Source organism: Benincasa hispida, chromosome 7 (genome assembly GCF_027475165.1).
Source record: "Benincasa hispida cultivar pf3 chromosome 7, pf3_genome.v1.1, whole genome shotgun sequence".
Taxonomy (NCBI): Eukaryota; Viridiplantae; Streptophyta; class Magnoliopsida; order Cucurbitales; family Cucurbitaceae; genus Benincasa; species Benincasa hispida.
In genome coordinates this window covers 13,611,765-13,624,606 of record NC_143484.1, presented here as the reverse complement: position 1 = coordinate 13,624,606, position 12,842 = coordinate 13,611,765, and the positions used below count along the sequence as shown (strand labels likewise).

At 35.0% G+C, this 12,842-nt stretch overlaps 1 protein-coding gene across 1 annotated transcript; it reads left to right on the top strand.

The window, feature by feature from the left end:
• Positions 1–920: 920 nt before the first annotated feature.
• Positions 921–9,304, top strand: WOL (CHASE domain containing histidine kinase protein). Its single transcript, XM_039035932.2, has 11 exons — positions 921–2,312; positions 2,460–2,693; positions 2,812–2,981; positions 4,439–4,657; positions 4,749–4,935; positions 5,009–5,060; positions 5,402–5,631; positions 6,028–6,126; positions 6,277–6,989; positions 7,214–7,726; positions 8,703–9,304. The coding sequence occupies exons 1-11, from the start codon at positions 1,974–1,976 to the stop codon at positions 8,962–8,964; spliced, it is 3,018 nt and encodes a 1,005-aa protein (XP_038891860.1). The 5' UTR covers positions 921–1,973; the 3' UTR covers positions 8,965–9,304.
• Positions 9,305–12,842: the final 3,538 nt, after the last annotated feature.

The following is a 12,842-nucleotide window of genomic DNA, read 5'->3' as shown; positions in this document are numbered from 1 at the left end:
ATTGTCACAAGGATAAAGTACTTGACCTTATCAATATATTAAAACCATTTAGGTTATTTCTTGAACACGATCTATCCATATGTCAACTACAAAACTGCTTAATATTGCACTAATAACCTTAGATTTTTACTATAACCAATAATTTATTATTGCAAATAAAATAATAAAATAATAATTAAATACACATTCATGAAGAGATTTTAGGGTACAATCCCAATCGGGTGTTATTGACAGAGTTGATCTTTGACAATGATTGTCGAAGTTGGCTAATGGAGATAGTCATTAAAGTTGGTGTCGTAGGTGGACACTAGAATTTATCGCCAAACATGATTTTTACTAGAGTAGTTATTAGAGATGATCATCAGAGTATGTCATAGATGATGATTGTTGCTAAAGTGAGGTGATAGTAGTTGGTGAGGATGGTTATTTCTTGAGTTGCTCGTTAGTGGCAATTGGTGGGCAGAGTCATTACAAAACATTGGAGGGAGGGTGAGTGAAAAAGAAAGGAAGATGAGGTTCTTCTATAAGTGTGTAAACTTCAACAGTAGTAGAGTTGAATTATTTAATATTGAGTCGTGAAGCTGATGGACCAAACTCAATTAACTAACTCAGTTCAAGTTGGCGGGTCAAATACATGTTAGAGATTTAAAATTTTACCATATTTATGTCAATTAGAAAAACAATAAAATTAAAACTTTAAAACATTAATAAAGACCAAATTGAAAATTATCTAAAAGATTAGATACCAAAAATCCATATTTAAGGTATAATTAATGATGCTTACTTTTGTTAATGAAACTAGAGAGAGAGGTTGACAAGCATTTCATAAAGCTACAATAAGAGAGAGAAGAGAATAGAAAGAGGACAGAGAAAAGCAAGAAAAAAACAATAAAAAATTAGTGCGAGGGAGACAATAGCGTATCTTTGAAAATCCTAAAAAATCGCAAAATTTGGATATCTGTTTTGCTTAAAAAGCAAAGAGGAAAGAGAGGATGCATAGAACCCAACTTTCAACAAAAAAAAAAATAAAATAAAAAAAAAAGCTCAAATTACAACACTCCTCCAAGAAAAAAGAAAAACCCAAATGCTTTCTTCTTCTTCTTTTCTTCTTCTCAATCCTCAAATTTTTGCTCTGTCAAACAACCCATCTCTCCCCTTTTTGTCTCCTCAATTTCATGTTCCACTGTTTCAAAACTCTCAATCCTGTGCTTAGCTGTTTGTTTTTTTTATATATATATTTTGTCCCCTTTTCTTTTGGGTTTTCAACACTCTCTGTATTTGATTATTTTATGCAGCACAGACAGTGAACGTGCTCTTCTTTGTCAGATTGCCGCTTCCTTCTCTTCCCCAACTAAGCTTCACGTTCGAGGAAGCACATGATTGCAGTTTTGTATTTTACAATTTTTTTGTATGTTGTTTATTGATATTCCTCTTTGCCCCATTTGTAATCTTCTTGTGAACAACAATCATGGTCAAAAGCTAGAGTAATTTGAAGTGGGATGCAGTTTGAAGAGTTGGGGAAGAATTGTATAAAGAGGGAATACTTTGGAGTTTGGGCTTTTTTCTTCTTTTTTTCTCTTTTTACATCTTTTAAGAGTCTTGCTTCTTCTGGGAATTAGGAATTGGGAAAATTTTCTTTTCTGTTTTCTTTGCTTCTTCAATTATGCCTCTCTCTGCCCTCTTCCTTCCTATCTCTGAAATGGGTTCAATGAGATAGAGCCATAGAGGGAAGTGTGTGTGTGTGTGTGTGTGTGTGAGAGAGAGAGAGAGAGAGAGAGAGAGAGAGAGAGAGAGAGAGAGAGAGAGATTGTGTGTTTCTTGAAATGGGGTTCTTGAATGATTATCAGTTTTTTTACAGAAGAAGTGAGCTTATACTTGTGAATCTCTCTGTGCAACTTTAATATGAGGTTGTTAAGGAGGGAGATAAGGGAAGAAGAAGGGAAAGAGAAAAGGTAGAAAAGACAAGTGTTGGGATGAGTATGAAGATGCAACAAAGCCACCACTCAGTGGCTGTGAGGTTTAATGAGCAAATTGGAAGTAAAAAAGGGTTCACATTCATTCAAGCCAACAGGGCTTGGCTTCCTAAGTTCCTATTGCTTTGGGTTCTGTTGGTGGCATTCATTAGTATGCTAATCTACAAGGGAATGGATGCTGACAACAAAGTTAGAAGAAAGGAAGTTTTGGGGAGCATGTGTGACCAGAGAGCAAGGATGCTTCAGGATCAATTCAGTGTCAGTGTCAACCACGTCCATGCTTTGGCCATTCTCATTTCCACTTTCCACTATTCGAAAAACATATCAGCAATTGATCAGGTATTCACGTTTCTATTTTTGTCTTTGATTCAACTTATTAGTTAGGCTTAGGAGTGTGAGAGAATTCATTTTTGTTGTTTTCAGCTAGAAATTACCTTGATGTCTTGATTCTCAGTTTTTGGGGGCATTTGGTTTGTATGATTGCAGGAAACTTTTGCTGAGTACACGGCCAGAACAGCTTTTGAGCGGCCTTTGCTTAGTGGTGTGGCATTTGCGCAAAGAGTGGTGCACTTTGAGCGAGAGAAATTTGAGAAGCAACATGGATGGACTATAAAAACAATGGAAAGAGAACCATCACCTATAAGGGATGAGTATGCGCCAGTTATATTTTCCCAGGAGACTGTTTCCTATATCGAATCTCTTGATATGATGTCTGGAGAGGTAGTTTGAATTATAATCAGAGGCTTAGTTGTTTATATCTTCATTGGGTTTGTTTCTTGTTTGGACTTCGGTACTTCCAAATATAATTTGAGTTTTTTTTTAATGCATTGCATTGTAGGAGGACCGTGAGAACATTTTGAGGTCAAGAGAAACAGGTAAAGCTGTATTAACGAGCCCTTTCAGGCTACTGGGTTCTCATCATCTTGGAGTTGTGTTGACGATCCCTGTTTATAAAACCAAGCTTCCTGCAAATCCAACTATGGATGAACGAACTCGAGCAACAGCAGGGTAAGTTCAATAAATACTTTTTCTTGTTCTTGTGTTGTGGGTGGGGGGGGGGATCAGCTCTCATTGAAATGAGGGAGAGTACAAAGAGGTGGCCGTACAAAAACACAGATTGCACCGAGTAAAAGGAACCTCCAAAAATAAAAATTTACAAGAAGAGGCTAGAAAAATGGGGTTCATCAAAGTTAGAACTTGTAATGTGCTGAAACTGACCCAGACTACAAACTTTGTACCTCTCTTTCCCCTTAAAGAGTTCTCCCGTCTCTTTCTAACTAGGTGATCTTTGAGTAGCAAAAAAGTCACAGTGCCAAACAAATCTTCTGCTTTTTCAGAATGGAGGATGCATTAGTACCTCCTCCATGATAGTGCAACAGTTTCAACTGGGGACTTACATCACACAAAGAGGAAAAAACCTAGCTGTTCAGAGTATACAAATTAATTTGCTCTATATATTCCCGAGTTGAAAATTGGTGTTGACTGCATATAGAAGGCTGTTGAATAAGCACCATGTGAAAAGCAACGATAGGAAACTTGCAATCAACAAGTGAATTTTAGGGGCTGCTTTAACACTTTCTGTTCTACCATATTATTTAATACTTGTTGCCACTATCTTTTGATCCCCACAAATAGTAGCGTGGAAGAATATAACCCCTAATGTAATTGTATATAGGTTTATGTAAGATTTTTTGTACCAGATGTTGATGAATTATAGCTAAGGTATTTATCGTTAAACATTGTCAACGAGGGTGTTATCAAATTTTGGTTAAACTTGCATCTCTATGCCTCAATTGTCAATTTGTATGTTAAGATGAAGGACAATCCACAGAAATAGGATTATTTTCTTGATCATCAAATTGTAAAACAAGGTCTCAAGGACATAAGGCATACGTGTGCAACATGTTATACCTTCAATGTAATTGTGATTTTCGGTCTGCTTTGCAGTGCAAATACTTCCTCTCTGCTTATGCTCTTGCAGTTGACTGTCCAATTCCAGCAACTCATATTGCATGCCAATAACAAGATTTCTAGAAAATCGTTCATCTCTACCATGATGCTATTTATGTTTCAAACAACTCTTACAATCTCTCTAATGCCTAATTCTATAGAAATTTAAGGCAGAAGTTTCATTTATAGCTGAAAGATAATGGTCACAACTGAGGAGCTCTTCTATCTCTCCCAAATGTTTCCCAGACTTTTCCCAACTTCCTTCCCCCTTCATTCTTCTAATCACGTCACTCACTTAACATCCCACTGTTTCCATTTCTAACCCTTTCCCTTAGATTGGCTAGCTAATTGAATCTAATTACTAGAACTTTAGTTTGCATGAATTTCTTGGTTGAGAAATATTTATTCTCAGAGCATGTTATTGTAGTTTAATATTTTGGTAGAATGAGAGACTAGTTCTCATGCTATTTTGGTTGTGATTTCTCTTGTTGCCTGTATAATTTTTTGTAAAGCAGTTACCTTGGTGGAGCATTTGATGTGGAATCGCTTGTGGAAAATTTACTTGGGCAACTTGCTGGAAATCAGGCCATTTTAGTGAATGTCTACGATGTCACAAACTATTCCGATCCCCTAGTAATGTATGGTCATCAATATGAAGACGGTGACATGTCTCTTTTACATGAGAGCAAACTAGATTTTGGAGATCCATTTAGGAAGCATCAAATGATATGCAGGTAATTGTAATGAATGTCAAATGTTTGAGTTATAGCTAGAATATATTTTTGCATTTTCCCATATAATTCTTATGGTTGGAACTTTAAGCAGATATCATCAGAAAGCACCAACATTATGGACGGCACTTACTACTGCATTCTTATTCTTTGTGATTGGATTGTTAGTGGGATATATCTTATACGGTGCAGCTACTCATATTGTTAAAGTTGAGGATGATTTCCATGAAATGCAAGAACTGAAAGTTCGAGCCGAAGCTGCTGATGTTGCAAAATCTCAGGTATTTCTTGAAGTCTTTCATTCCCCAATTTCATGCTACAATTTTCTGATTTAACTTTTTCATCTTATGCCAGTTTCTCGCCACTGTCTCTCATGAAATCAGGACACCCATGAATGGCATCCTTGGTGAGTATTTATCTCTTATGGAATTCTTTTGGAAGAGCATTAAGCATTAGATGTGTATATCCAACGACTTTGTGAGGAAAGACATTGGGGTAATTCGGAATATTATTAGTAAAGGGTACATAGTAACTAAAGAGTTTAGTTGGAGTAGGTTTTAAATGGAGAGAGTGGGGAGGGGATGAAGATAAGATAGGTTATACTGTGGCTGTTCAAGCTTCATTGTGCTCGAGAGAGAGGGTCCAAGTACATCAAATTAATTGGGAGTCATCTTTTTGTTTATTCTTCATTATCGATAGATATCTCTGGTTCCTTCCCATTAAATTTACTTCTATTTTCAATTGTAGGAATGCTTGCTCTACTTCTTGACACTGAATTGAGTTCAACTCAAAGGGATTATGCTCAAACTGCTCAGGCCTGTGGAAAGGCACTGATAGCGTTGATAAATGAGGTGCTTGACCGGGCAAAAATTGAAGCTGGGAAGTTGGAGCTTGAAGCGGTTCCTTTTGACCTTAGATTGATACTAGATGATGTTCTGTCTTTGTTTTCTGAAAAGTCAAGGCACAAGGGAGTAGAGGTAAGATCTGGAAGATTTTTTCTCTCTCTCTCTCTCTCCTAACATGAAACAAAACTTTTATTGAATAAATGGAAAGAGGTGAATACTCAAACATACAAACTCTAGTACAAAATGAAAAAGAAAACAGGTGATTTTTCCTTTTTTTCTTTCCTTATTTGCTGTAAATATTTTCTAACATAGCATGATAGCACCTTATGATGGATTGATAAAGCTTTCTCCTTGACGTAAATGAACTACTTTTAGAACGTGATGAAGATTATGATTATTTCTTTTTGAAATTTGAGAACCTTGGTTAATCTTGCTCTCTTATCTTCTTTTTCCATGGTGCTTTTGTGCATTTCTGGATGGCTGTTTCCACGGTCTGCTCCTTTTATTACACTAATTGTTGACATGAAGTTGGCTGTATTCGTTTCTGACAAAGTTCCTGAAATTGTTATGGGGGATCCTGGAAGGTTCAGACAAGTAATCACAAATCTCGTGGGTAACTCTGTGAAAGTAAGTTTTCTTCCATTCTCTCTCAAGCCACCCAAATAGCTCTCCTCTTATAAATCATTTACATTGAACTTTCTCATTAATTTAAAGTATTTCTTATTGCACTTTGCTTCTCAATATGAGTGACATCTCATCACTTGGAACATTTGACAGTTCACAGAACAAGGACATATATTTGTCAAAGTTCAATTAGCCGAACAATCAATGACCTCCACGAATATCAAATCCGAAACTCACACGAATGGACACTTAGAAGATGGTGCATCGCACAATAAACATCACTTTGAAACTTTAAGTGGATATGAGGCAGCTGATAACCAAAACAGTTGGGACACTTTTAAGCACCTTATTGCAATTGATGAATTCCAACCGAATGGTTCAAGCAATCTCATGGCTACAAATGAAAGTTCTGATATTGTTACTGTCATGATATCTGTGGAAGATACTGGAATCGGGATTCCGTTAAGCGCTCAAGGTCGAGTTTTTATGCCGTTCATGCAAGCAGATAGCTCAACCTCCAGGAACTATGGTGGAACTGGTATTGGCTTAAGCATCAGTAAGTGTTTGGTTGAACTAATGGGTGGCCAGATAAACTTTGTGAGCCGGCCTCAGGTTGGAAGCACATTCTCATTCACTGCTGTATTTGGGAGATGTGAGAAGAAAGCGACAGTCGACATCAAAAAGTCTAATTTGGAGGAACTTCCTTCTGCATTTAAAGGATTGAAAGCTGTTGTAGTCGACGGGAAACCAGTTAGAGCAGCTGTTACCAAATACCATTTGAAGAGACTTGGCATCCTGGTTGAAGTTGCCAGTAGTGTCAAGATGGCTGCAACTTTATGGGGAAAAAATGGATCAATTAGATCAAGGTAAGCATAATACATAAGAAGCAAGTTGCACAGTTTTTTTACAAAAATTTTGTATCATGCATAGTTGCAGTATTCTAAACTTGTTTTAAAAGATATAATAATTTTGAAAAGATGTTTATATGGTTGATTAGAAAGCTTTAGATCATCGATATATTTCTTAAGATCCTTTTGTAGATATATCATGGTGCAGCTTTGTGACATTAATTATTTGTCGGGTATTGCAGTAATATACTTCAACCTGATGTGATTCTTCTCGAGAAAGATATCTTTATTTCAAATGAGGAATGTGGTTCTTCTAATCTGCTTCATCAACTAGAATGGAAGCAGAATGGTCATACCTTAAAATTGCCAAAATTGATCCTTCTTGCGACCAGCATGAGCACGGTGGAATTTGATAAAGCGAAGGAAATGGGTTTCTCGGACACCTTGATCATGAAACCATTGAGAGCAAGCATGATAGGTGCATGTCTTCAACAGGTGCTTGGCTCGGGAAAGAAACGCCAGCTTGGGAAGGACATGGCCAGTGGCTCCAACTTTCTTAAAGGGCTGCTCTGTGGCAAGAAAATATTGGTCGTTGATGACAATAGGGTAAACCGAAGAGTTGCTGCAGGTGCTTTGAAGAAATTTGGGGCCGATGTAGAGTGTGCCGAGAGTGGGAAAGCTGCTCTGGCATTGCTTCAACTGCCACACAGTTTTGATGCTTGCTTCATGGATATTCAGATGCCAGAAATGGATGGGTATGTTTAATCAAATTTTCTCTCCTCTTAACTGTTAACACTGTCAAGATAAAATCATCTTTAGTGGCATCAAGTTCAACTGCCACTCTCAAATAGAACTTTTCTTTTAAATAACTTATTGGAAAAAAAAAATTGATATTCAAACTACTAAACTCAAAGTTGAACTGGCATTGCATTGTTGTAGGCGATTAAAATGGTACCTGATTAGTAATCAGTAGTTACTAGAGATATGATATATTTGAAATAGAACTTCTCTGAGATGATGTGTGTTCTCTTTTATCTCTAAGGCTCATCTCCTTGTACATCACTTCCATTTATAACTGCAGGCTTTGGCATCAAGCAGTTACAAACTTGAGCATACCGTATGGCATTATTTTTTGTTAATTTGTTTTCTTAGGTTGGCTACCATTATATGATATAACATAAATTTACCTTCAACCCATTAACTTAAGCTTTTGGGTCAATTGGTTATTAAAGAGGGTATTGGAGGAGGTGGACTAGGAAGTCCTATATTCAAATCTCTGCAATGTTATTTCCTCCTCAATTAATATTGATTTTCACTGTTGCATATTTTAAACCCACAAGTGAGGGGGAGTGTTAGATGATATAATATTAAATTCACTCTCATCCATCAGTTTAAGCTCTTGGGTCAATTGGTTATTTAACAATTACCTTTTAGATTTCAAGTAGTTCTCTCTAGAAACAACAGATTGGCGAATAGTTGCACAATAATTTCAGCATCTATGAGCTAATTTGTTCCACGCTTGAATTTACCGTGTTCTGGATGAAATAAGTTCCAATATCTGTCCAAATGCTTTGTTAGAGAAGAATATAGTCATGTGTTGCTTGATTTTAGAAAAGTAATTGAAGTGAGAATTTTTGGGGATTATACTGAGTTTTGTCTGACATGAGAATTTGTTTCCCTTCCTTTTGTTTAACATATGATTCAAATGTAATGTATTTTCTTCAACTGCAGATTCGAAGCGACCCGAAGAATCAGGCAGATGGAGAGCAAGGAAAATGAGGTACTGATTAGGGAATCTGGTGGCAAAGAAAATGCAAGAAAAGACGAGTGGCATGTTCCAATATTAGCCATGACTGCAGATGTAATTCACGCAACATACGACGAGTGCCTGAAATGTGGGATGGATGGATACGTATCGAAGCCATTTGAGGAAGAGAATCTTTACCAGGCAGTTGCCAAGTTTTTCAAATCAAAGCCCATCACTGATTCATGACACATGACCATTAAAACTCGACGCAACTGTCAACTCCGACATCAAAAGGCATTTGTTCTGGGTTTGGTTAGTACAACATTTTGCAGCAGATGCTCACAAGACTTGGTTTCAAGGAATCTTAATCAATTGAAGGGGCCACCATTTTTGACCAGGATGTTGTACTTCTGGGCATTATTTGTACATTAACTATCAGACCCTGATGTTGCTTCCTTGCATGTGCTGTGCTGTAGGTCCTTTAAGTTGTGGCTTTTGGGCTGGTGGCTGCTGTAAAGGGTGTAAATTCATTATGATTAAGATTATTTTATGCTTACATTAAAAAAAAAAAAGATTAACGTAAGAAGTACCTCATGTTTGACGTGTGTTTGATACTTGGACACTCTAACACTTGTTGAACACGTATCAGGCACTTATTAATGGAATAGATATGTTAGATCCCGAATATAAGATAAATTGAGTGTTTGAGATACTTGGACCCGCTCAATCTTGAGATACTTTCAAGATCTAATTCATAATCCAAAATATTTCTTACCTCCCCCCTTCCCTACAGACTCTAATTATAATCAAACTTTCATGATAAACTATTTAACTGATTACTAATATACTCTTAATATTACTATTCCTATTAGTTGGTATGTATAATTTTCTTCAAATAAGACATGTTGAGTAAAAAAGGTTCTTCGTTGGTTTGTATAATTTTGTTCAAATAAGATATGATGAGTAAAAGAGTTGAATGTAGGTGGATGCACAACTGATTATGTAATTGTGTTTGAGATATTAGAATTGTTAAGTAACCCTAGAAAATTTGAATGCCAATTCGAATACTGATTATTTTTATTTAGAATTAATTTTGCAATTTGAGTTTAGCTCATATGATTAAACAACTATATGTTATCATCTCAGTCTCGAAGGTCCATGGTTTAATTCTTCACCCTATACCTGGTTTAATTCTTCACCCTATACCTGATGAAAGGGTTAGAGATTTACATTTTCTCTACTCACATATTTTTTAATTAAAAAAAACAAAAGTTTATTTAGAATTAATTTATATTATTTTAATGTTGATTTGACAGAAAATATTTATTTCTATAATTTTTTAGGTGACATGGAAAGAAACTCCTATGTATTAAAATATAATAACATAAAAGGATGGTTTCATATATAGCAAAATGGGCCAAATTAACTACAAATATAGTGAAGCCCAAAATAATTTACAAATATAGCAAAATTTTGCTCTAACCATGTAAAAAGTCCAAACAGCCTACGTTCTATGAAAACCCACACCAACGCCTTCTTCCTCTCCCATCTATGATCATTAAAGATAGTGACAACTACTATCATTGTCTATAAGTGATAGTCTTCTATCACTGTCTAGCAGTGCTAGACTCTTATCACTATCTTACTAATAATGCATCTTCTAACTTAAAAACTTTTTTTTTTTTGGAGGAAGTTGATGATGATGATGATGATGATGATGATGAAGAGAGTAAAAAAAGAGAAACTAAAACAAAACACCCAAGTGACAAGAATTTGACTTTATCCTAATGGTTTGATAGTTGTATTTTTTACATCATTGATAGAATTTAATACCAGTGATAGAAGACTATCATTGATTATCAGTGGTAGATTGATTTAAAGAAGTTGACAAGATATATAATTTTCAGTCATATTCTATCACTAGTAGATAGTGATAGGAGACTATCACTGACTAGTAATGATAGAAGTATATCAATTATTATTATAATTATATGATTGAATTGATAGACTCTGATAAAAAAATGATATCAACATATCCAGGTTTTAAGGTTTTTTTTTTTTTTTTTTTTTTTTTTTTTTTTTTTTAATTTGTAGATCATATATGAAGTTTGTCTTGTGATTCAATGATATTTGATTTATATCTTCAAATAGAATATCCTGGTTATATCACTGATGTTCAATGATCAAGGTCTGATAGCTTTCGATTTTGCGGCAAATTCATGGAAAAAGAGAAGTAATTTAATTCCTAAACTTCAATAAACCAAAAACACAGTAGAAAACTCCCAAAATATTGAGGGGATGTATGGCACGCGATAAAAGTAGAGAGTTGAGTTTAGTTAAGTTAGTAATTATGATCTAGGGAGCTAAATTATTTGTTGTTTGTGTTTGTGGTGCAGAGTTGAGTTGAGTTGGTAATTATTGTCTATGTTTGGTGTGGTGAATTAAGTTAAGTTGAGTCAGAAAGTCTGTGTTTGGGATGTAAAGTTGAGTTGAGTTGAGTTGGGGTATATGGTGCAGTTTTTTTTTTTTTTTTAATGAGATTGGTTTTTTTTTTCTTTTTTGCTTTGCTAATATTGATTAATTTTCAATTACTGTGAAAACTAATTTTTTTTTCAATTTGTAAAATATAACAGATTCTTTTCAACGTATTCTTTTCAAAAATTGTAAAAAATCTAATTCTTTTCAATTTGTAAAACATACCACCAAAATACATGTCATATTGCAATAAAATAAACATTCTTCCTTCTATCCGACAATGATTTTTTATCATTCAATTACTTATGAATTTGTTTATATCTATCTATGTATTTATGTATCTATCCATCTATCCATCTATCTATCTATCTATCTATAATCTTGTGAACATAACATAAAAAATAGCATGTTGTACACATAAACGTCGAATCACTCGATAACTTAACGATTTATGTTTATATAATAATATGCATCGTCTATGTCAAACTGAAATTATGCATAGAATATTTACCCTTCATTTCATAATGATGTCGAGAATGTGATAGTATAGTAAAGTTACATTCTTTTGAACATAATAAAAACAATATCAAATGACAGAAGATGTTGCCATTAATAACACGTTATACTAATTATCTTTTAGTCGAAAATTTGAATAAAATTGGGAACAAAATTAAGAAAAAGATAAGACATAACAAGGAAATAAACTATATTCTAATCTATCTTAACTTTTATGTTATTACCTTCACTAATTGTATATGGAATGTTAATTTTATTTTATAATAAAGCCTTAGTATAAATTGTTGGGTTGATACCCTAAATCTCGTAGGATTCTGTAGTTTGTAACATCTGTATGAACAAACATTTTGTGATGTAATAATATGCAATATTTTATTCACTTCCGTATATGAAATATGAGATATTTTAGTTGCATTAACCACAAACCAATAAACTAAGATCCCTGGTTATCGTTGTAACTTAAGCATGTATGTGGAAAGTGGATCATGCTTTAAGTGATAACCTAAATAGTTTGTAGTATATGGATAAAGAAGGGAAATCTTATCCTAATGATGCTACAAGTGTGGCCCACTTTGTAAATGTTACAATGTTGTAAAGTGCTACAAATGATTTGATCCTAACTATTCATGTATTAGACATGCGAGTAGGGATGCTCTATATAAAAAGTTTGTATAAGACCGGACCACGAAATGTTTAGTCTCGTTATATAATACCATTCATGACTGAGACTTTCATTTCACTAGGATGACCATAGGTAACATGATCTTAATCCTGAGTGAGTTGGGAACTCCTGCCTATGAGAGCAGTCCTTTGATTTGCATGGGTGCGAGTGGCCAGATCGCCGACTCAAACCTACCACTTTGGGGATTTGTCTGATTAGGGAGCTGGGAACTCAGCTACACAAGACGGAATTCACTCATTCCCCGATTTAGGGGTAAGTAGATAAATTGCTCTCTTAAGGGCTGATTCCGGGGCTTGAACAATGTGGCATCACACCTTCTCACTGCCCGAGAAGGATTTACTCATAGTAGGACTATCATGTATTGTCCAATAGAGGAATCAGTAGTACTTAAGGAGTTGATGTAATTACAGGGGCAAAACAGTATATTGGCCTGGCTGTACTTACGAGTGAT

Bases quoted from the DNA above. Each gene is read 5' to 3' on its own strand.
- WOL (XM_039035932.2), top strand. From the start codon at position 1,974: ATGAGTATGAAGATGCAACAAAGCCACCACTCAGTGGCTGTGAGGTTT. The intron at 4,658-4,748 runs GTAATTGTAATG...AACTTTAAGCAG, and splicing joins AAGCATCAAATGATATGCAG to ATATCATCAGAAAGCACCAA. The intron at 6,127-6,276 runs GTAAGTTTTCTT...AACATTTGACAG, and splicing joins TCGTGGGTAACTCTGTGAAA to TTCACAGAACAAGGACATAT.